The 22,912-nt window shown below is 43.2% G+C and overlaps 1 protein-coding gene across 2 annotated transcripts in view; it reads right to left on the reverse strand.

Annotated features, from left to right (window-relative positions):
• Positions 1-3,218: 3,218 nt before the first annotated feature.
• LOC143808717 (cytochrome P450 2K4-like) overlaps positions 3,219-22,912 on the reverse strand; it is a 177,264-nt gene continuing 157,570 nt past the window's right edge. Inside the window, exons 7-10 of one of the 2 annotated variants that reach the window (XM_077291648.1) lie at positions 17,474-17,615; positions 5,333-5,514; positions 3,835-3,976; positions 3,219-3,541 (exon numbers count right to left, since the gene is read on the reverse strand). In XM_077291648.1, the coding sequence (XP_077147763.1) occupies positions 3,363-3,541; positions 3,835-3,976; positions 5,333-5,514; positions 17,474-17,615 (645 nt within the window). In that variant the 3' untranslated portion in view covers positions 3,219-3,362. The remainder of the gene's footprint in view (positions 3,542-3,834; positions 3,977-5,332; positions 5,515-17,473; positions 17,616-22,912) is intronic. The other variant, XM_077291649.1, reaches the window with a different exon arrangement.

The following is a 22,912-nucleotide window of genomic DNA, read 5'->3' on the forward strand; positions in this document are numbered from 1 at the left end:
CTTGTTTATCACAACAATACTGCTAGATGTTGAAGCACATTAGTTACCAAACATGTAACTAACAAACAGTATAGCAATCTGGTTAAGGTTTTTGGTCAGGGAGATAATATTATTGTAAAAAAACAAAAATGTGAATTTGAAAATATTATACACACAGTTAACTTTTTGCATGCCAGCTTGACTATTCCGATTTGGCAACTATACATTCCCTGAAGGTAATATGTAGCATAATTTGATGGAGAAGGAAAATAATAAGTAGGAGGTTGATGCGCAGCAGTAGGTGTACAAGAATGGGGACATAGAGTTCATACAGATAAGGGTCAAGGCTGACAGGTTGACAATCAGAGTGAAAATAATGGTGATGACGATGCTGGCCGTGGGAACCAACCATTGCAACAGGTGATGAAAATGGGTTGGATCCATTAGTTGTGCAGGCTAGCAGGGAAAGCTACAGGCTTGATGGATGACAGTGATATTGTTACCATTAAGTAAAGGGTTGACTGTTGGATAGCCTTGCTTTTCGTTCCTTGCTACAAAAACAAAAGGGTGAAAGTTCTCCTACTTTTGAAAGGGAGTCCACATTTTTTCACAACTAGTTTAGAAGTCGTTACTTCTTCACTTTAAAAATTTCTAAGTTTTTGTTCCATAAGTATATGAATAATTTTAGACACCTTGTATGAAATCTTTCCGTATAAGGAGCAGCACCCATATTTCTAACTTCCCAACTCACGCTCTGTGAAGTCTCAGAGGGAATATTAATGCCAACCGTAATAATCACAGAAGGTAGCAACAGGCGACGCGAGTTCTTGAGTGAAGAAGTGGCTGTTGTGTCCTCCTGAGAGGTGAAAAGTGAGCCAAGTTTAGAGGTAAAACCAGAACATCTGGTATAAGTGGTAAACTGATTACGAGCACGTGAGTTTACAGAGTCCAAGTGCGTTTCTAAATGGAATGGTTTACAATGTAAGTGACTTTTTCTAAGAAGTCAATGATAAAGTTGCACCCATAAACTCATTTGCCTTAGCTCGCTACTATATCAGCTTATCAAAAGCCATAGCTTAGGACGGTCACTGAACTATCTGCCAAAATTCTGCAGAGCATGAATTGACCCTAAAAGAGTTTACACAGCTTTAAGTTATACTTGTTTCCAATGTCCTTTCTAATAATGTATTACCTTGACAGCAAAGCTAATTCTCTCCCTACATTCCCAATAATGTTATAACAAGCACAGTAATATAAAAATGTGTATAGTCAGTATAACTATAAAGCACATTTTGGGACCCGATCTTAAGTCTCAATTATTATTATTTTTTTTTGATAGGTGTGAATTAATTTTGGGTTTCATCTTGACTCTAAATTAATGTTAGAAAATTAATTCTGCATGAAGGAATAGCACAACAAGAATAGGCACAAGAAGTAATATTTTTTAAATGCTTTTTCTTTTTATCGCTCATAGCCAAAGAACTAGAACAATGCGAGTTGAAGCAAAACAGTGTATCAGGTAAAGTACACGTCGTCAGGCCAGTGGTAGAAAAATCAGAGGATGTTGGGGAGCGTTCCCAAACTCCACTCCTCAAGAGCCACCAAAAAAATTAGGATTTCAGGATTTCCTTAGTATTGCCCAGGTGATAATTCAATCAACTGTGCAATATTAGGTTAATGCTAAAAACAAGCACAGTTGGTGACCTTGAGGACTGAAGTTGGGGAAAAATGATGTATAAGAATGCATAAAAAACATTATTTGTTGTGACCTATTCTGTTCCTTTATTCAGAACCCAAGCTGTTCTTTGACACATAAATTGGAAATTGATCAACTCATCGTTTGTCTATTGAAAATGAATTCTGTTATTTTGGCGCTATCTGGGGTTTGAATTATTTTTGGGCCTTATCTGGAATGCTGAATTATTTTAAGGTCTCATCTGGGCTAAGATTTGTGGCCATTAAATTTAGGATTTCAATTAACTTGGATGTGGAGACTTGGATCCAAATTCATTTATGGCCAACACATAAAGTAACACTCTGTAGCGCTATAGCATAGAAACATTAAATATATGAAATTTGATCTGCATTACTGCACTAGAAAATAGGAAAAAAATAGATAATATTTGACGCATAAATTGGCCAGTTAATGCGTACTGGGAAGCCACGATAAGTCGATTATCTCTCCTAGGAACCTATCTATTGTGAATCCTCTCTTAGACTGAAGTCTACTTTTATATAGCAAGGTAGGATCCTCCTATTATTAAAAACACCTGAGGCTGAGGGGTGGAGTGCTCAGTCATAAAGCCTATGTATACAAATATCACATTAGATTCACATTAGATAGGTTCTCAGCAACAATAATAGCCTTATCGTGGACGTGTTCTGTGGTTTTCTGTAGTAAGTGTGTGTTTATCTCCTCGTCCCTGTTCCTGTTTAGTTTATTCCTCCCTATCCCTATCCTTCTCCTTATTGTTGATTAGTGCTTTTGTATGATAGATTATGATTTTCTGTTACCCCCTCTTTTGTCTTTTATGTCTTGTTTACATTAAATTTCTGTCCCATGCTCCTTGGATTGGAGGAAGACCAGGCATTATTAAGAGCATAGTAAGGTTGAAATTTCAGGCCTCTCTACCATCAAGAGCACCCCCGGGACAGAGATAGCTAGAGTACCAGTTCCAGGTACAGTTTGAGGCCCCCGTCCCCTACCTAAGACCATCATAGCATGACAGTTCAAATACAGCAAGATTATACATGTGAATAAATGAAGTTAATTACCAGAAAGGCAGAAGATACATTTGTGAGATCATTAGTTGTTTCTGGTATCATCCGGCATCATTACATACAAATATTCCTATTCTTAATGTTCTGATCATATGTGTGGTGATCCTAGATGTTATACCTCGACATAACATTAGATTTTTTATGGATCTCAAGAATATTGGCTGAAAAGTGGGACATTGATTCTTTTTTTATGTGAAGCAGAACTTTCTAATTACACCACAGTGTAGTTGGATAACACTGTCATGTGCCTCAGACATAAGAAATTCCACCAAACTGTAGATCTAGATCTAACTGAAAACTTTAAACTTGGAACTAATGTAACTCAATACTGGGATCATGGCCTGTTTGATGACTTTCCTCAATCGCCACAAAAAATAGAGCCCAATCTAAGACAAGTTGTATAAAGTTTTTTTTATTATTATTATTATTATTAATAATAATAGTTTATTTTTCATGTTATCATTTTATTTAAAAATATTACGATACAAAAAATGTATGCAGAAAAATTTCCTGATAGATGACAAAATTGTTGAATTATTTACAATAATTTTTTTTCTACGACGTGAAGTATCCTTCACATTAGGATTGAAGGTGATCATAATCTATCTGCGAGACACGGCACAAATTTTATAAGGTTGTGGGGCATTTGTAAACCCCAGGGCAGGAGTAAGGTCCAGTTTCGCTCCAGGTGGTGGATGGAATGTGAAATTTTGCAGCAATGATGTAAAAAATAGAAATATCTCCATTTTAGCCAAGATCTCTCCAGCACAACTTCTTTTCCCTGTAAAGCAGTCCAAAATAATAAATACATGAAGGTGTTATTAGATTTAAAGATCTTTTTATCTGTGTTTTTCCTAATATCTCCTTCAAAGTTGGTTCCATGGAAACATTATCCACTTGGAGACTAGGCTAATTTTGGCCTTGAGGGCATGCTCATTTTTTGTCAATGTAGCTGTAGGAGATTTTGCTTTCTGAATGAATAAGTATTGTATTGTTAGTAAATTAGTAATGATTATATTATTAATGCACTGATCTTATCCCTCCAAAGAATAAGTCATGTATTATTAACATTACCCATTGAAAATGGTATGAAGGCCTCATTCTTCTTAAAATTTCCATTGGAGTCAAGAAAATGCTCTGGGTAAAATTCATATGGTTTCTCAAAGTAATCTTTATCTCTGAGAGCCGAATGGAAAACAGCAATCACGCTTGTTCCCTGGAAGAAAAGGTTCTGTAAAATGTATGGTAAGGAATGTAAATGTTGTAAAGAAAAAAAAAACACAAAAGCAATACTACTTAAAAAATTGGAGTGCAATTAATTTAGGCAGTACCATTTAAAGGGGATCCTTTAAAGGATAAGTTCTATAGATGAGCTCATTTATTTGAGTGTAATTTAATAATACAAGAATTTTACATAATTTCATAGCCTCCAGAATACGTTTTCATGTAAATATGCCAGCTAGCTGCCCAGCGAAAATTTTAAAAACCTCACTAATATTAAAGCTCACCTTTTCCCCTTTCTTCGCTGCTCAGCATCCGGTTCTCAGCGGCTCTTCTCTCCACCATCATGTCACATGTCCGGTCTCTTCTGTCTAGAATGGGACTTCAGGCAGAGATCAGACCTTGGAGGTTACTATGAGTCGTAAAATTGTGATGGACCATGATGTCACAAGTTGTGGCATGAGTTGTGACTCACAACTCATGCCACTTTGACAGGGTGCACAGTGACCTCAGAGGCCTAATTATACCTGAAAGTCACATCTATGAGTGAAAAGGCCAGAGATGCAGAATTTTGTCCGATCTCATCACTAGTCAGTTGTAATCATCACTAGATTTTATAAGGGATTACATTCTAACTTCATGAGCTGGGAGAAAGGAAAAGTTTTATCCACCTCCTGTTTCTTGAGATGTGCTATGGTGCTTATTTGTACTTTTACAGTCAAAAAAGAAGAGTGGTGTATGTGCTTTTTAGAAGAATTGGAAGGTTTACCTTAAGAAAGGCGATTTGTGATTTAGCTTTTGTCCTTTCAGTGAAACATAATCTCATTGATAACGCACAACGTCTTGAGACCATTCTCCTTTTTAGTCCTATGGCTAACTAATGATGTCCTAATGTTTCTCTCTGCCATAGTTGTATCTTGTAAATGTTTGGCTTCCACTTAATCTTTCTGTTCCATAGCCTTCATAAACTGATGGGACAACACTAGACCCTATCACATTTGAGAATTTTCTTGATGACCTAACATCTGTTCACCTTTATTTCCTTCTTTACTTTCCCATTTAAGACATATTACTTAAGTCTTGTGTCTAGTTCTCGAAGTTGAGTTCTCATTCTCTAGTCTACTGTATGTCACCATCCAGTAATGGATCTCCTTTCTATCTATATAATATTTATAGTCTATTGTCCTCTGGACTTTGCTGCTTTGTTCACAGATTACCTTCTTCTTTTCCATCATCCTTTTCTCTACGTCCATGTTTGCCCAGGTAAAGTAGCTCATGTCTATGTCTGAAATCACAATACCATTCAATTTTTTATGGCCCAAAAGAATAAACAAAGAAATGGTGGCACTACCTTTGGAATAAAATAACCATGAAAAGTGACATCTTGAGAGGTAGAATGCAAACCAGATGGCGCAATATCCCCAAACCTAAGGATTTCATGGATGACGGCGTCAGTGTACGGCATTTGTTTCCTGTGTTCTGTCTGAAGTTGTGCCGATCCGATGACTCGCTCAATTTCATTGTGCACTTTTACTATCAAAACAGATATGTACAAATATGTACACATTACATTCTATCTTTAAACACAGAAGGCAGCAAAAAATATTTTCTAGGGGGTTGATTGATATATCTTAAAAAATAGTTGCAAACTGCTAAGAATAAATCATCAATATATTTTGCAATATCTATTGAAATTCAACCAATATTCTAGAAATTGTGAAAATGCAGAGCTTGTTTCCCATACCGACCTCCTTGGAATCATGGAATTTTCCAGTAGACAAAACCAACTTTGAGACTTCTTTACTTGAATGGGGTTTGAGCTACAGCACAAAGAGCAGCCACATCAAGAGACTGTCAGTATGTCTAGCATTGAACAGACCATAATCTCCAGCGAGCACCACAGACAATTGGTTCTATCAAAGTCACTGACCTCTGGGACCCTCACAACTCAAACATTTATGTCCTTTTCTAAGGCTAGGCTATCAATTTGTAATCCTAGATACAACTTTACTACATTATTCTTTGCTATCAAATATAAGTTTACGTTCAGTGTCTTTCCTATAGATGCTATAATCTGGTACATTACCCATATGTTAGTGTTGAATTTATAAATTTTTATGGAAACTTTCTCCTATCACCACAGACATCTTGAACATCTGCTCAGTTTCTATAACTCTTGATACATGTGACGTCACATCATTTGACCATGTCTTTCACTAGTCCCCAGCGCTCATCATTATTTTTATATTTATATATTATATCCCTATTGGGATGTGTTAGGGCTAGTGTTGAGCATTCCGATACCGCAAGTATCGGGTATCGGTCAATATTTGCGATATCAGAATTCCGATACCGAGATCCGATACTTTTGTTGTATCGGGAATTGGTATCGGGATCGCTACAATGTGTAAAATAAAGAATTAAAATAAAAAATATTGCTATACTCACCTCTCCGACGCAGCCTGCACCTTACCGAGGGAACCGGCAGCCTTCTCGAGGGAACCGGCAGCCTTCTTTGCTTAAAATGCGCGCGTTTCGTGCCTTCAGTGACGTCACGGCTTCTGATTGGTCGCATGCCGCCCATGTGACTGCAGCGCGACCAATCAGAAGCCGTGACGTAATTCTCAGGTCCTAAATGCCGAATTCTATGCATTTAGGACCTAAGAATGACGTCACGGCTTCTGATTGGTCGCGTCACGGTCACATGGGCGGCACGCGACCAATCAGAAGCCGTGACGTCACGGAAGGCCCTAAACGCGCGCATTTTCAGCAAACAAGGCTGCCGGTTAACACAGGTAAGTTGCAGGGGCCTCCGGAGAGGTGAGTATATCAATATTTTTTATTTTAATTCTTTATTTTACACATTAATATGGATCCTAGGGCCTGAAGGAGAGTTTCCTCTCCTTCAGACCCTGGGAACCATGAGGATACCTTCCGATACTTGGTGTCCCATTGACTTCTATTGGTATCGGGTATCGGTTATCAGTATCGGTGATATCCGATACTTTTCGGGTATCGGCCGATACTATCCGATATCGATACTTTCAAGTATCGGACGGTATCGCTCAACACTAGTTAGGGCTGGCAGAATGCTTCAAATAATATAAAGAAAGATATATGGTGCGTTCGCAGCCCGGAGTCCACCGTGTAAAGATGACACCTGCTACTCGGTAATGGCAGACTATATGGTGGTATAATGTGAACGCACATGGGTTAACTTCACCCAGTAAGTAAGGAGACGAACCTTGTTGCTTCACAAGGCCGCAATACCGCTGAGGGAATTCTAGTGTTAGGTCACAGGACTCTGCCCCAAGGACACAGGGTTAGAGTCCCTGTAGATCCACTATTGCTCGGCGCCTCAACTGCGGTGACAGGGAGAAACCTAAATAATACAGATTTAGCACAGCGCTGCTCTGGTGGACGCCACTAACCACCCTAGCTAGGGACCGGAAAGCACACCTGAGCACAGCGCCGCACTGGCGAATGCTGCTGAGACAACACAGTATGATCGTGCCTTGTGCAGGATGGCACAGACTGGTGCAAGTCAGCTCCAACACCCAAAACACATACAGCAACGCAAGGGAGGGGATTGATTATGTAATTTAACCAGTTATCAAACACTCATTCACACCCACACGATATAAGTTTTACACTAGCGCATGGCCGAGAGGCCATGCAAATCTTTTATAGCGGCATCCTTCCAGGGTCTTCCCAGTGGTCCAATCAGGGATGCTTGAGGAACTGAGCATGTGACACCAACATCCAATGGGAGGTCGTCCCACGGGCATGCTCGGTTGAGAAAAAGCAGAATTTGGTCCCAGGAAATTCTGCTCGCCACTGGCTACTGTTGGTTATAATAGCAGAACCAGGAATGACGGAGGTAACCAGATGCACAGCATGAGGTTGAGCAAGATGCTGGGACCAGTGTCTCTGCTGAGCAGGCTCCTCTGGGGCTGGGGAAGAATGGGAGACTGCAGAGGACATGGTTTGAGATTCCCCCTGTGCAGCAGTAGGAAATCAACACCTAACAGGATGTGACTTTTTAGCCATTGTTGAAGAACATGGTCAGGTGATGATACCAAAGCCGTGCAATCCTTTTATAGCCACAGTCTTCTGGGACCCTGCTAATAGCCCAATCCGAGCTGCTTGTGGACCTGACCATGTGACCTCCAACCACCAATGAGTGTAATCCCAGGAGAGTATGCTCGCCGCTGACTAATGCTTGTTGCTATATCTGAAGCTGGGATGGCAGCCAGAACCAAATGCACAGCATTAGCCTGAGCAAGATGCTGGTACCAACATCTCTGCTGAGCAGGATCATCTGTGGCAGAAGAAGTAATGGGAGCCTGCAGAGGACATGGCTCAAAATTCCCCCTGTGCAGTGGCGGTATCTTGATGCCTAACATTACCACCCTCTTAGGGCCCCCCTCCTTGGGCCTCACTAAACTCAAATGCTGCAATGAGCTGAGGAGCCCCAATGTGCTCAATTGGTTCCCAGGTCCTGTCCTCTGGCCCATGACCATTCCAGTCCACCAGAAATAATTTTTGCTACGTACCACATTGGACCCGACAATGGCGTTTACCTCATATTTGTCCGCGGATGAGCCCGATGTCCCGGCAGATGACTCAGAAAACAGGGACATGTGAACGGGTTTTAGGAGGGACATATGAAAGGCGTCGGTGATACCTAGGCGTGGAGGAAGGGCCAGATGGTAGACCACAGGTTTGACCTGTTCCATGACCTTGAAGTGACCTATGTAGTGAGGAGCAAACCTAGTGGACTCAAGTCACAGCCTGATGTTATGGGCAGAGAGCCACACGAAGTCACCAGGGGCAAAAGTTGGAGTGGGGCACTGATGCACATCGGCGGAGACCCTCATTTTATTCTTGGAGGAACGGATGGCATACTGTGTGCGGTCCCAAATGTCATGTGCCTCCACCGCTCAGTCTGCCATCCTAGACACGGTGGATTACATGGGCATGGGCACGGGGACATGCCAATGCTGGTCGTAATTAAAGAGGATCGGGGAATTCCCAGTGGAGTTGGCAATGGCGCTGTCCAGCACAAATTCTGCCCACAGTAGCAAGGATGCCCAGTCATCCTGCCTGGCGGAGCTCTCAAACAACCTGTTTGTCTTGGGATAGTAAGCCAAAGAGAGATTTAACTCTATGCTAAGCAGATGACAGAGCTCTCTCCAGAACCAAGATTCGAATTGGGGACCCGAGTCACTGACTATTTTGTTCAGGCATGCCGTGTAGGCAAAAAATGTGTTTGATGAACAACACTGCCAAAGCCCATGCTGAAGGTATCTGCGGAAGAGGCACCACATGTACCATTTTAGAGAAATGGTCAGTGACTACCCAGATAACGGTGCAGCTATGGGGCTTGGATAAGCCCACCACAAAGTCTATCCTGACCATCTCCCAGGGCCTATCTGCCACGAGTACAGTGGCAGGAGTACAATAAACCAGCAGGACTCTGCCAAGGAGACAGATTCTTGGCACAGGAGACACATGCCTAAATATGGTCTTCTTTGTCAAGCACCCTAGGAGACCACCAGATGACCTCTTAGTCCCAAAATGTTCACACACCCTGGACAAATGAGCCCAAGAAAGAACCTCCGATCGCAAATTAGGAAGGACAAAAGTTTTGCCTGGAGGCACAGACTCTAGCAAAACCGGGGCCACAGTTTTCAGGCTCTCTGAAGGGACAATACGCTGAGGTTCCTGTTCCTCCTCAGATGACACTCCGAAGCAGGAGAGAGTGTCGGCATGAAAGTTCTTCTCCTCGCAGAAAAAATAGAGTGTGAAGTGAAATTGGGAGAAGAACAAGGACCATCTGACCTGGCGAAAGTTCAGCCGCTGGGCAGTTTGCAAATACACCAAATTTTTGTGGTCGGTGAATACTTGGATGGGGTAATGAGCCCCCTCTAGGAGGTGTCTCTACTCTGAAAAAGTCAACTTCATTGCTAGCAACTCCCTGTCCCCGATGGAATAATTCCTCTCCGCCAGTTAGAAGGTCTTGGAGAAAAGTAGCAAGGATGCTTCCGACCTTGAGCATCCTTCTGTAAAAAGGACGGCTCCAGCACCGACGGAAGAGGCATCCACCTCTATGATAAATGGTTTGTCAACATCGGGGCAATGTAAAATGGGAGCACTAGCAAAGTGAGACTTAATAGAGAAAAAGGTCTTGGAGACCTCCTCCGACCACAATTTGGGATTAGCTCCCTTGTTGGTGAGGGCAACCAGGGGAGCTACCAAAGTTGAGAAGTGGGGAAAGAAATGGTGATAATAGTTAATGAACCCCATAAAGCGCTGCACTGCTTTAAGAGAATGGGGCTCCTGCCAGTCCATCACAGCCTGTAGCTTGGCAGGATCCATGGCCAATCCCTGGGTGGAGATGATATAGCCCAGGAAAGACAAGGACTCCTGCTCAAACATACACGTCTCCAACTTGGCATAGAGGGAGTTTCTCTGGTGGGAGTCTATATCTGAAGAGTAGATGAGAAAATCTTCCACATAGACTACAACCGAGGTGGATACCATATCCCAGAAGATAGCATTCACAAAGTCTTGGAAAACGGCAGGGGCATTACAGAGCCAGAAGGGCATCACCAGTTATTCATAGTGGCCGCCACTGGTGTTAAATGCCATCTTCCACTCATCCCCCTCACGGATGCACATCAGGTTATAGGCGCCCCACATATCTAATTTTTTAAATACCCTTGCTCACCGCAACCTAGCAAAGAGTTCGGAGATTAGAGGCAGAGGGTATTTATTTTTGGTGGTAATAGCAATAAGACCCCTGTAGTCAATGCATGGATGTAATTTCCCGTTCTTCTTCTGCACGAAGAATAATTCAGCCCCTGCTGGTGACACTGACTTCCTAATGAATCCTCTTGCCAGATTCTTCTTGATGTACTGAGATGTTGCGTCCATCTCCGGGAGAGATAACGGGTAGACTTGACCCCAGGGAGGCTCAGCACCAGGCAATAGGTTAATATAACAGTCATAGGGTGGTGAGGCCGAAGAGTCTCCACAGCTTTCTTGGAGAACATGTCCGCATATGACCAATAGAGTTTGGGGAGAGAAGAAAGATCTGCGGGCAATGCTGTTGAAGCCACCTGAACACACTCCCTCTGACATCTACCCTCACACGACTAAGTCCATCCCAATATTCTCCCAGAGAAGCACCCTATATGAGGAGAATGGTGGTGTAACCAGGGTTCCCCTAATAAGACCTCATCTATACCTTCAGGTATTAACAACAAGGATATTATCTGCTTATGAGCTGGAGATATGGTGAGAGTGAGTGGGATGGTCTGGTGTGTGATCTGTGAGGGTAGTGTTGACACATTTACCACTCGAACGGTGACTGGCTTGGTGAGCATCACCAGAGGTATTGCATGCCATTGGGCAAAGGCCAAAGACATGAAATTGCCCTCCGCCCAGAAATCCACACAAACCTCCCCCGCTTGAGTGGATGGGCCTATTGAAAGTGTCCTCTTGAAAGACAATTTGGAAGAAAATGCCGCTGTGTCTAGAGAGCCTCCTCCTATAGCCACTAGACAGGGATGTTTTCCTAATTGCTGAGGATATCTGGAGGCAAAATGTTCTGACTGCCAGCAGACATGGCAGATCATGAGTGCACGAGCAGTCTGGGGCTTAAATCCCGCTCGTGAAACCTCCGTGGCCTCTTGGGGCTCAGATGCCTGATGCGGGGATTCCAGAGGTCTGGCAAAGTTAGGAGCCAGCTGAAACCTCTGCTGACACTAGCTCGCTCCAACCTTCGCTCGGAGAAACGAAGGTCGATGCGAGTGGAGACGGATATTAGCTCCTCCAGTGTGGTCGGAATCTCCCTAGTGGCCAAAGCGTCTTTCACATAGTCAGCCAGCCCCCTCCACAAGACAGGGATGAGGACTTTATCCTGCCACTCCAGCTCACATACTAAAGTCCGAAAGTGGACGGCAAAGTGAGTGACCATGGATGAGCCCTGTGTCAATGCCAGCATTTGGAGCACCGTATCATGGGTGACTCACGGTCCCAAGAAGACCTGCTTCAGACAGCTCAGAAACCACGGAGCAGTCTGCACCACATGATCATCACGCTCACACAGCGGCGTAGCCCACTCCAATACCCTGTCCGACAGAAGGGAAATAATAAATCCCACTTTAGCCCACTTGGAGGGGAAACGTGCAGCCAGTTACTCAGGTGTATTGCACACTGGTTCGCGAATCCCCTGCATGACTTGCTATCACCTGAGAACCTCTCAGGCACGCTCGAGAGCCGCAAACCTGCCGTCCAGCTGCTGGATGTACTGCTGTAGTTGCTGTTTGTACGCCATTACTAGCCAGACCCTGGCGCTAGTATAATGTTAAGGCTGGTGGAATGCACTAAATAAATATAAAGGTAGTAATAAGGTGCGTTCGCAGCCTGGGGTCCACCGTGCAGAGATGTAAACTGTTGGTCGCTAATGGTAGACACAGTGGCGCACTGTGGTGTACAGGCAATGCCACTACTGGGGACTGTCTCTGACTCCAATCACCCAATTTACATACACAATCAGAGGGAAGGGGATCATTCGGAGCTTTCACCTGAAACATACTAGCTTGCACACACACCACGATTATAGGCCGATCCTTTTATAGCCCCAGCCTTCCGGGACCTTACCGATGGCCCATTCCGAGCTGCTTGAGGACCTGAACATGTGACCTCCGACCACCAAAGAGTGGTCATCTCATGGACATGCTCAGATGGGGAAAAGCAGGACTTAGTCCCAGGAGCATCTGCTCGCCGCTGACTAATGCTGGTTGCTATAGCTGAATCTCGGACAGCAGCAGCAATCAAAAGCACAGCATTATCCTGAGCAAGAGGCTGGGACTGACGTCTCTGCTGAGCAGGATCCTCTGTGGCAGAAGAAGAATGGTAGACTGCAGAAGACATGGCTTGACGTTCCCCCTGTGCAGCTGTGGGATCTCGATGTCTAACACATGTACATGTAGAAGCTCTTGGTTTAAACAGTGAAAAATAATAAATAAATGATAATGATTAAAAATGAATAATTGTATTTACAGTGCAGACAAAAAGTTTGGACACACCTTCTCATTTAAAGATTTTTCTGTATTTTCATGATTATGAAAATTGGAAAGTACATTCACACTGAAGGCAGCAAAACCATGAAATAACACATGTGGAATTATATATTTAACAAAAAAGTGTGAAACAACTGAAAATATATATATATATATATATATATATATATATATATATAGTCTTATACTGTAGGTTCTTCAAAGTAGCCACCTTTTGCTTTGATGACTGCTTTGCACACTCTTGGCATTCTCTTGATGAGCTTCTAGAGGTAGTCACCGGGAATGGTCTTCCAACAATCTTGAAGGAGTTCCCAGAGATGCTTAGCACTTGTTGGCCCTTTTGACTTCACTCTGGGGTCCAGCTCACCCCAAACCATCTCGATTGGGTTCAGGTCTGGTGACTGTGGAGGCCAGGTCATCTGACGTAGCACCCCATCACTCTCCTTCTTGGTCAAATAGCCCTTACAAAGCCTGGAGGTGTGTTTGGGGTCATTGTCCTGTTGAAAAATAAATGATGGTCCAACTAAACGCAAACCAGATGTAATTGCATGCCTCTGCAAGATGCTGTGGTAGCTATGCTGGTTCAGTATGCCTTCAATTTTGAATAAATCCCCAACAGTGTCACCAGCAAAGCACCCCCACACTATCACACACCCTCCTCCATGCCTCACGGTGGGAACCAGGCACGTAGAGTACATCCGTTCACCTTTTTTGCGTCGCACAAAGACACGGTGGTTGGAACCAAAGATCTCAAATTTGGACTCATCAGACCAAAGCACATATTTACACTGGTCTAATGTCCATTCCTTGTGTACTTTAGCCCAAACAAGTCTCTTCTGCTTGTTGCCTGTCCTTAGCAGTGGTTTCCTAGAAGCTATTTTACTGCTGCACAAAGTCTCCTCTTAACTGTTCTTAGATAGCAACTTATATGGCGTTTCTGCATGGTAGATATACTCATTATATTGTACCTATATATCCAAGGACCTTTGCACCCATCATCATATTTACAATACCACCACAAGAAAAAAACGATACTAGGTCTAATAAAGTATCAAAACCTAACAACTTTATTATTAAAATCATTTAGACAAAAGGTGAATGGAGATGACAATACAAAGTTGTATATACAAGGATATTGTGCAAAAACAGCAGGAGGTTTTTGTACCCAGGGATATAATAATAATAACTGTTTAAGAAAACATGATATTCATAACTATTACTGCAATTAGCGGGAGGCATCTATTACAACATTATTAGCGCTGCCAATATTCTCATAGCCAGCAAATACCACTCATCACCATTATGGCACCAGTAGCCACACAATTAATCCATGAAAGGTGCCGTATATGCTACTATTTATCCACCGCAATGCAGACAGGATCTCCTGGGACTGGGCAAGTCCCAGGAGATCCTATCTGCATTGTGGTGGGTAAATAGCGGCTTAGGCTACTTTCACACTAGCGACGTGTGATGTCCATTGCAATGCGTTGTTTTGGAGAAAAATGCATCCTGCAAAGTTGCCCACAGGATGCGTTTTTTTCTCCATAGACTTGCAATAGTGACGCATTGCGACGGATTGCCACACGTCGCATCCATCATGCGATGGATGCGTTGTGTTTTGGCGGACCGTCGGCACAAAAAAAGTTCCATGTAAAGTTTTTGTGTGGGTCGCATCTGCCATTTTCGACCACGCATGCACGGCCGAAACTCCGCCCCCTCCTCCCCGGACCTTACAATGGGGCAGCGGATGCCCTGTAAAACTGCATCTGCTGCCCACGTCTTGCAATTATTTCACAGCATGCGTCAGTAAGTCGGCCCGACGCATTGCGACGGGCCCGTACCGACGCTAGTGTGAAAGTAGCCTTATACGGCACCTTTTATGGATTATATGTGTGGCTACTGGCGCCATAATGACGATGAGTGGTATTTGCTGGCTATGGGAATTTTGGCAGCACTAATCATTTTGTAATAGATGCCTCCCGCTAATTGCAGTAATAGTTATGAATATCATGTTTTCTTAAACAGTTGCAATATCTGAATAATTATTGGTGATTATTATTATATCCCTGGATACAAAAACCTCCTGCTGTTTTGCACAATATCCTTGTATATACAACTTTGTATTGTCATTTCTGTTCACCTTTTGTCTAAATGATTTTAATAATAAAGTTGTTATGTTTTGATACTTTATTAGACCTAGTATCATCTTTTTTTCTTGTGGTGGTATTCTTAATAGATCTTGTAGAGATGTGTCTTCTGCTAGAACTCTGTGTGGTATTGACCTGGTCTCTAATCTGAGCTGCTGTTAACTTGCGATTTCTGAGGCTGGTGACTCGGATAAACTTATCCTCAGAAGCAGAGGTGACTCTTGGTCTTCCTTTCCTGGGGCGGTCCTCATGTGAGACAGTTTCTTTGTAGCGTTTGATGGTTTTTGCAAATGCACTTGGGGACACTTTCAAAGTTTTCCCAATTTTTTGGACTGACTGACCTTCATTTCATAAAGTAATGATGGCCACTCATTTTTCTTTACTTAGCTGCTTTTTTGTTGTCTTAATATCCACCAGACTTCTGCACAACACAATGGTCCCAACACCATTTATAAGGCAAGAAATCCCACTAATTAAGCCTGACAGGGCACACCTGTGAAGTGAAGACCATTCCCGGTGACTACCTCTTGATGCTCATCAAGTGAATGCCAAGAGTGTGCAAAGCAGTCATCAAAGCAAAAGGTGGCTACTTTGAAGAACCTAGAATATAAGACATAACTTCAGTTGTTTCACACTTTTTTGTTAAGTATATAATTCCACATGTGTTAGTTCATAGTTTTGATGTTTTCAGTGTGAATGTACAATTTTCATAGTCATGAAAATACAGAAAAATCTTTAAATGAGAAGGTGTGTCCAAACTTTTGGTCTGTACTGTATGTAACTCCTATATAGTGTGTACTTATATATTAAATTCCATTTACAATTTACAGGGAAATGCTCCATGTATTATATGGTTCAACAATCAATACAATAAATAGTGTAAAGTGCTAAGAAATGTGGAAACTGAAGATAGAAAGGATAAGATTCTGAGGAAAATGAAGATATGAAGAACTGTTAGATTAGTCAGGTAATTGACCTGTCCAAAGAGATGTGTTTTTAAGCCACACTTAAAACTGTGAACACTGGGAACTTATCAGATGGGGTAGTTCATTGCAGAGAACTGATCCAACACAAGAAAAGTCCTCAATGTATGAGTGGGTGCTGCAAATTATAAAGGATGTTCATCTTAAATCATTAGCAGAATGGAGAGCACAAGTAGGGTGGTACACTGAGATGAGGAGGAGATGTAAGGTGGTGAAGGGTTGAGGGCATGTGTTGTGTGTTAGATATAGATAAAGGAACAGATGTAGGGTGCTGCAGCACTGCGGATGGAGATGACAGGGTGGTATACAGAGACAAGAGTGTTCAGCTCGATTTGCAACACTGTAGAAAGCTTTGTTGGTGAATGTGATACGTTTATGTTGTATTCTATAGTGCATGGGTAACCAGTGCAATGACTGGCACAGAGAAAAGGCGTCAGTGGAGTGGATGTACAGAAATATAACCATGACTACTGCTTTAAGGATAAATAGGATAGTTTAGACAGAAGAACGATAAGTAGCAAGTTGCAGTTGTCAAGAATAGAATCAGAGCAACAATAAGAGTTTTTGCAGTTTCAAAGGTGAGAAATGGTTGAATTCTGAAGAATTTTCTGAGGTGCAGGTGATTTGAGCATGTTAGTGATTGGATATAGGGAGTGAAGTAAAGATCGGACAATATTATATCCACCATGTGTATCCTATATTTTTATACTTTGTCTATAAATATGTTGATGTGCGATTGCATTGAACATGTTACAATGTCTGAGCTAAGTGACAAAAGCGCATTTCTTACTTCAATTCTTTGAGAAGCTATTTGTAAGGCCGGCCCGTGTGGACTCACTCATTCTGTCTTCCACTGTGCTCAATGATATGATAATGATTAGTGATGAGCGAGTATACTCTTTGCTCGGGTGATCTCCGAGTATTTGTTAGTGCTCGAAGATTTAGTTTTCCTCGCCTCAGCTGCATTATTTACGGCTGCTAGACAGCCTGAACATGTGGGAATTCCCTAACAAACAGGCATTCCACACGTTTTCAGTCTGTCTAGCAGCCGTAAATCATACAGCTGCGGCAACGAAAACGAAATCTCCCAGCACTAACAAATACTTGGAGACACCCTAGCATGCTCGGAAAACCCGAGCAACAAGTACACTCGCTCATCATTAATAATATGTCAAAAAATAAATAATACTGGTGAAGGACCTTATGTGATCTTAAATTGTATACTCAGTATATTTTTATTCTTTTAAAATCCTTTTAATTCATTTCTTACATTGAATTTCTGGATATTTCATCATCAGAAGGATCCCCCAACTCAATGTGGTGGATGTGGTCTCCATTCCAGCCCCAAACAAATCTGCGACCAGAGCAGTTAAATTCTCATTGTGATAAAACTGAGTGGATTCTGGTTTTCCCTGGAGAAAAAAAAGTGATATGAAATGCTGAATATTGTCTTTTATCCATTTTTTTCTAGAGTAATCATTTAAATATTTAAATACTATACTAGAGAATAATCTAGAGTATTATTACTGGAAGAAACCATCTTCTGTCATTCCTAGGACACAGATCCAATTTCTAGTTAATAAACCCAACCTTAAGACAAAGTATCAATGATCCTGAAATTATCCGACAACTTACATCATTGAGACAAGAAACCTCAGTAGCATGTATTCGCTATTCACAAGTTCCACCATCACCTTTCTCAACTGACTGTTCACAAATCCACTGTCCGTGTCCAAAGTTCATGGGCTTGGTAAGCTGAGCCACCATCGGTGGACCTTTAAAATTTTTCTGGCCTATTCTCTAGGTCAAACCGTATTTCTAATATAATGGAAACTGTGTTATCCTAGCTTTAATTTCTTTATTCTGACTCATTCACGGATTAGCTTCCAAGGTTATGCACTGTTCCCATCAGGAGGTCAAGAAAACATCAGGAAACTTGACCAGCAATATGGAAACGTAATGATCGACAACTCCTTTAAGCTTGTTCCAAGGCTATGGCACACAATCCTGAGTAAGCAAAGTAAACCTAGATCATCAAAGTAAATCTTCAAAGAAGGAAGTCAACACCCTGAACCTTATTTAAATTACTTTCCAGGTTTAGGATTAAAGGTACCTTCACACTCAGCAACTTTACAACGAGAATGACAAAGATCCGTGATGTTGTAGTGTCCTGGTTAGCGATCTCGTTGTGTTTGACACGCAGCAGCGATCAGGATCCTGCTGTGATATCGCTGGTCGGAGCTAGAAGTCCAGAACTTTATTTGGTCGTCAGATCGGCGTGTATCGTCGTGTTTGACAGCAAAAGCAACGATGCCAGCGATGTATTACATGGAGCTAACGACCTGTGAGAACGATAAGTGAGTCATCGTTACGTCACTGGATCACTCCTACATCGTTGTGGAGCTGCTGTGTTTGACGTCTCTACAGCGACCTAAACAGCGACGCTGCAGCGTCGCTGAATGTGACGGTACCTTAAGGTATTTATGTCATCCAATAGGCCACTGTCCGTTCTATATTTGTAAAACTAAATCTCCTCCATAGCTCTTTGAACTGTGGAAGCAGCACATTTCGACTCACAACCATTCTGACTTAAACACAATTTTCACTAGGAAAGCTACATATTCACACAGATTTTATTTTTATTCTTCATTTTGCTTCCCGATGGAGTGGTGCACAACTTTCTACAACATGTGTAATCTTCTGTAAACATATTGCAGCATTTTTCTCTGGTAGATTATCAATTTCCTAGCTGATTAATCTGAAAAAATGTTACAGATCTTCTGATTCTGATTGATATTTCTGCTCTTCCTTCTCTTTTTTTCAAATAAGAGAAATCAGCAGGGAGAGGAGGTAGTAGTAGCATGTGCATTGTCAGGTAGGGCAGATAACGTATACTACAGAAAAGGTGGTAAGTAAGGTTGAGCGAAATGGATGGGACAAATTCAAAAATCGCCGACTTTCGGCAAAGTCGGGTTTCATGAAACCCGACCCGATCCTGGTGTGGGATCGGCCATGCTATCGGTGATCTTCGCGCCAAAGTCGCATTTCGTATGACGCTTTCAGCGCCATTTTTCAGCCAATGAAGGAGGATGCAGAGTGTGGGCAGCATGGTGACATAGGTCTCGGTCCCCATCTTAGAGAAGGGCATGACAGTGATCGGCTTGCTTTCTGCGGCATCACAGGGGCTATAAAGGGGCGTGCACGTTGACCGCCATCTTACTTCTGCCGATCGTAGCATAGGGAGAGATCGCTGCAGCTTCATCAGAAGAAGGGATATAGTTAGGGAGGGAAGATTAACCCCCAAACTGCTTGTGCTGTAGCGATTTCCACTGTCCAACACCACCTTTTTTTTGCAGGGACTATTAAGGCTATATCTTTGTGCATCAGCTCTGTAGCTTGTTAGGCTGCCCTAGAAGGCTCCCTTATAGCTGCATTGCTGTTTGCACGCTGCTGTGCAAACCAACTGCTTTTTTAAAAGCAAATATGCTGTTTCTCCTTTCTGCACAGATATCTTGTTTATTTGTCCACACTTTTGAGTGCAGCAGTCCTTTTTATTGCTGCCATACTTGTCCTGAGATCATTGTAGGGAGATTGAAATTGTACTACAGTCCTTGTATTTTTTCATATATCTTCCAGCCATGTTCTGCCACTTACATTGTGTTGTGTTATACACTGGGCCTGTTGTGAATTCCGCTCTTGGGCTCCCTCCGGTGGCTGTAAGTGGCACTATTGTGAGTTCTGCTCTTGGGCTCCCTCCGGTGGTTATAAGTGGTACGGCTGCTCCTTGGATTTAGCAGCCTGCAGCTGCTTCCACTGATTGTCTATTCTGGCTCAGCTATTTAGCCTGGCTCTATCCTTCAGCTAGTGCCAGTTGTGAATGTTCCTGGTTGGATTCACATCTCTGCTTGGATTTCACTGCTATTCTGACCAAATCATCAAAGATAAGTCCTGGCTTGGTTCTTGCAGTCCACATGTTGTGGACTTAATAGTTCAGTGTAGGGTTGAGCGACTTTCATTTTTTTAAGATCGAGTCGGGTTTTGGGAAACCCGATTTTGTCCAGAGTCGAGTCGAGTGCAGTCGGCCGATTATCGCTAAAAGTCGGGGATCGACCGAAACACGAAACCCAATGCAAGTCAATGGGGAAGCATAGTCGGCAGTGAGTGGAGGCCAGGAAAACACCTACAGTGCCCATTTTAATGCCAAAAACATCCATTCTTGTTTCTGAAGCTTGTCAATCTTAATTAACTTTATAATAATAGTTGGGCATTGGAAATTGGGGGTCATTTGGCCAAAGTTGTGGGGGGAGTAGGGCTGGCTCAAGTTTTTCGTGGGCCCAGGAAACGCGGACTACGTCACGGCGGTGGAGCAGGGAGAGGTAAGTATTTCAACGTTGCAAGTGCTGTGATCCTGAGCAAGCAGGGGGGGCCCACTCGTTCGCATTGGCACTGGCACAGGGCCCCTCAAAGTACGGCGGTGTGTTTGCATGGCGGGGGCACCTCCCACCAGCAGCGACACTTTTGCATACTCTGAGGGGCCCTGTGCCAGTGACGTCGCCAACGAGTATGCCCCCCCACCTGATGAAGGAACCTGCACTTTCATCTGCACCTTCCTCTTTGTCCCTGTGTAAGGTGGTATAACATGCGGGAAGGGGAACCTTACTTTCAGCAGGGTCAGATTCTGGCTGTGTAGAGTGCAAGGGGAATGTAGTGGTCTAGGTCAATGTACCAGCAGACTCATCTAGCAGTGGCTGGGCAATGGGCAGGATGAAGAGGAAACAGATATAGGGCCAAAGAATAAAGTAGGCTAAATGCAGTTCAAAATTGGTAACAGGACTAAACAGGCGGCATTGCTTTGTTCAGTGGAGTAGCAAACCCAGGAGCAGCAGACACTGTTTCAAGGGCCCAACCACACTAGTAGGCCAAATGCAGTTTAATATCTGATAGTATAGGCCGAAAGCCAGAAGGTAGAAGCTCAGCTTTATTCAGTTGAGGACAACACCAGGCAGGGGCAGACACCGTTAGTAGGCCGGAACCACCAATTTTTAAAAAAACAGCAGTTAATCAGAGCCAGAAGGTAGAAGCTCAGCTTTATTCAGTTGAGGACCACACCAGGCAGGGGCAGACACCGTTAGTAGGCCGGAACCACCAATTTTTTAAAAAACAGCAGTTAATCAGAGCCAGAAGGTAGAAGCTCAGCTTTATTCAGTTGAGGACAACACCAGGCAGGGGCAGACACCGTTAGTAGGCTGGAACCACCAATTTTTTAAAAACAGCAGTTAATCAGAGCCAGAAGGTAGAAGCTCAGCTTTATTCAGTTGAGGACAACACCAGGCAGGGGCAGACACCGTTAGTAGGCCGGAACCACCAATTTTTTAAAAAACAGCAGTTAATCAGAGCCAGAAGGTAGAAGCTCAGCTGTATTCAGTTGAGGACAACTTGAATTAGGGACTGCAGACAGACTTAGCAGGCTGTCCCCTGTGTGGACCATGCATCCAATACATTAAACCATTGCGCCACAAAGGACACGTAACCTTCTGTGGCCATGCCTACAGGTCCATGTGTCTGTTGTCAGGTGTACCTTTGGACTCACAGATTGACAGAATGCAAGGACAATGCGGTCTTTAACATGCTGGTGGAGAGGTGGGATGGCTTTTCTCGCAAAAGAATTGTCAACTGGGTAGCTCATAGCGTGGTACAGCGTAGTCCATCATGGCTTTATTAATATTAAATAAAATAAAAAATAGGCTCTATGCACTGTAAAATAGATTCCAGGGGTACACGGGCAGCAGTGGTCTGGTCAGTGGAGGCCTAGTGGAAGGAGGGACCGCAGACAGGCTTCGAAGGCCTAACATAATAAAATGGGCTGGCTGTAGGCACTGTAAAATAGGTTCCAGGGGTACACGGGCAGCAGTGGTCTGGTCAGTGGAGGTCTAGTGGAAGGAGGGACCGCAGACAGGCTTCGAAGGCCTAACACAATAAAATGGGCTGGCTGTAGGCACTTTATAATTGTTTCCAGGGGTACACGGGCAGCAGTGGTCTGGTCAGTGGAGGCCTAGTGGAAGGAGGGACCGCAGACAGGCTTTGAAGGCCTAACACAATAAAATGGGCTGGCTGTAGGCACTTTATCATTGTTTCCAGGGGTACACGGGCAGCAGTGGTCTGGTCAGTGGAGGCCTAGTGGAAGGAGGGACCGCAGACAGGCTTCGAAGGCCTAACATAATAAAATGGGCTGGCTGTAGGCACTTTATAATTGTTTCCAGGGGTACACGGGCAGCAGTGGTCTGGTCAACGGAGGCCGATTGTAATGAGTGTCTGCCAGTTAGTAGTCAAAAACAACAATTAAATGTGAATGTCTCGCATTAAAACAAAACAAAAACACTAAAGGGTGCAATCATTAGGTTCAGGGGTGGGATCCTCTGCGTTGTTTCAGACCTACTAATTTAGCGCTAAGTATTTACTGTGGTAAATAGAGGACACTGCCCCTGACTATGTTAAGTACCATCATACATGTCAACACAATGGTGTTGTCAGTGGCAGGTATGGAAGGATGTCAGCGCATAGACTAAACATTGGTGGAAGTGTGAGAGATAACTGTGGAAGTGGTAGAGCAATGTTTGACCTGGGGGTGGGTGAACTCTCTTGTGGCCGGCGGTACAGGCCCAGGGCCCCTCATGTTACAACAGTGTGTCTGACGTTGGGTGCGCACCAC

The sequence above is a fragment of the Ranitomeya variabilis genome, chromosome 2 (assembly GCF_051348905.1).
Source record: "Ranitomeya variabilis isolate aRanVar5 chromosome 2, aRanVar5.hap1, whole genome shotgun sequence".
NCBI lineage: Eukaryota > Metazoa > Chordata > Amphibia > Anura > Dendrobatidae > Ranitomeya > Ranitomeya variabilis.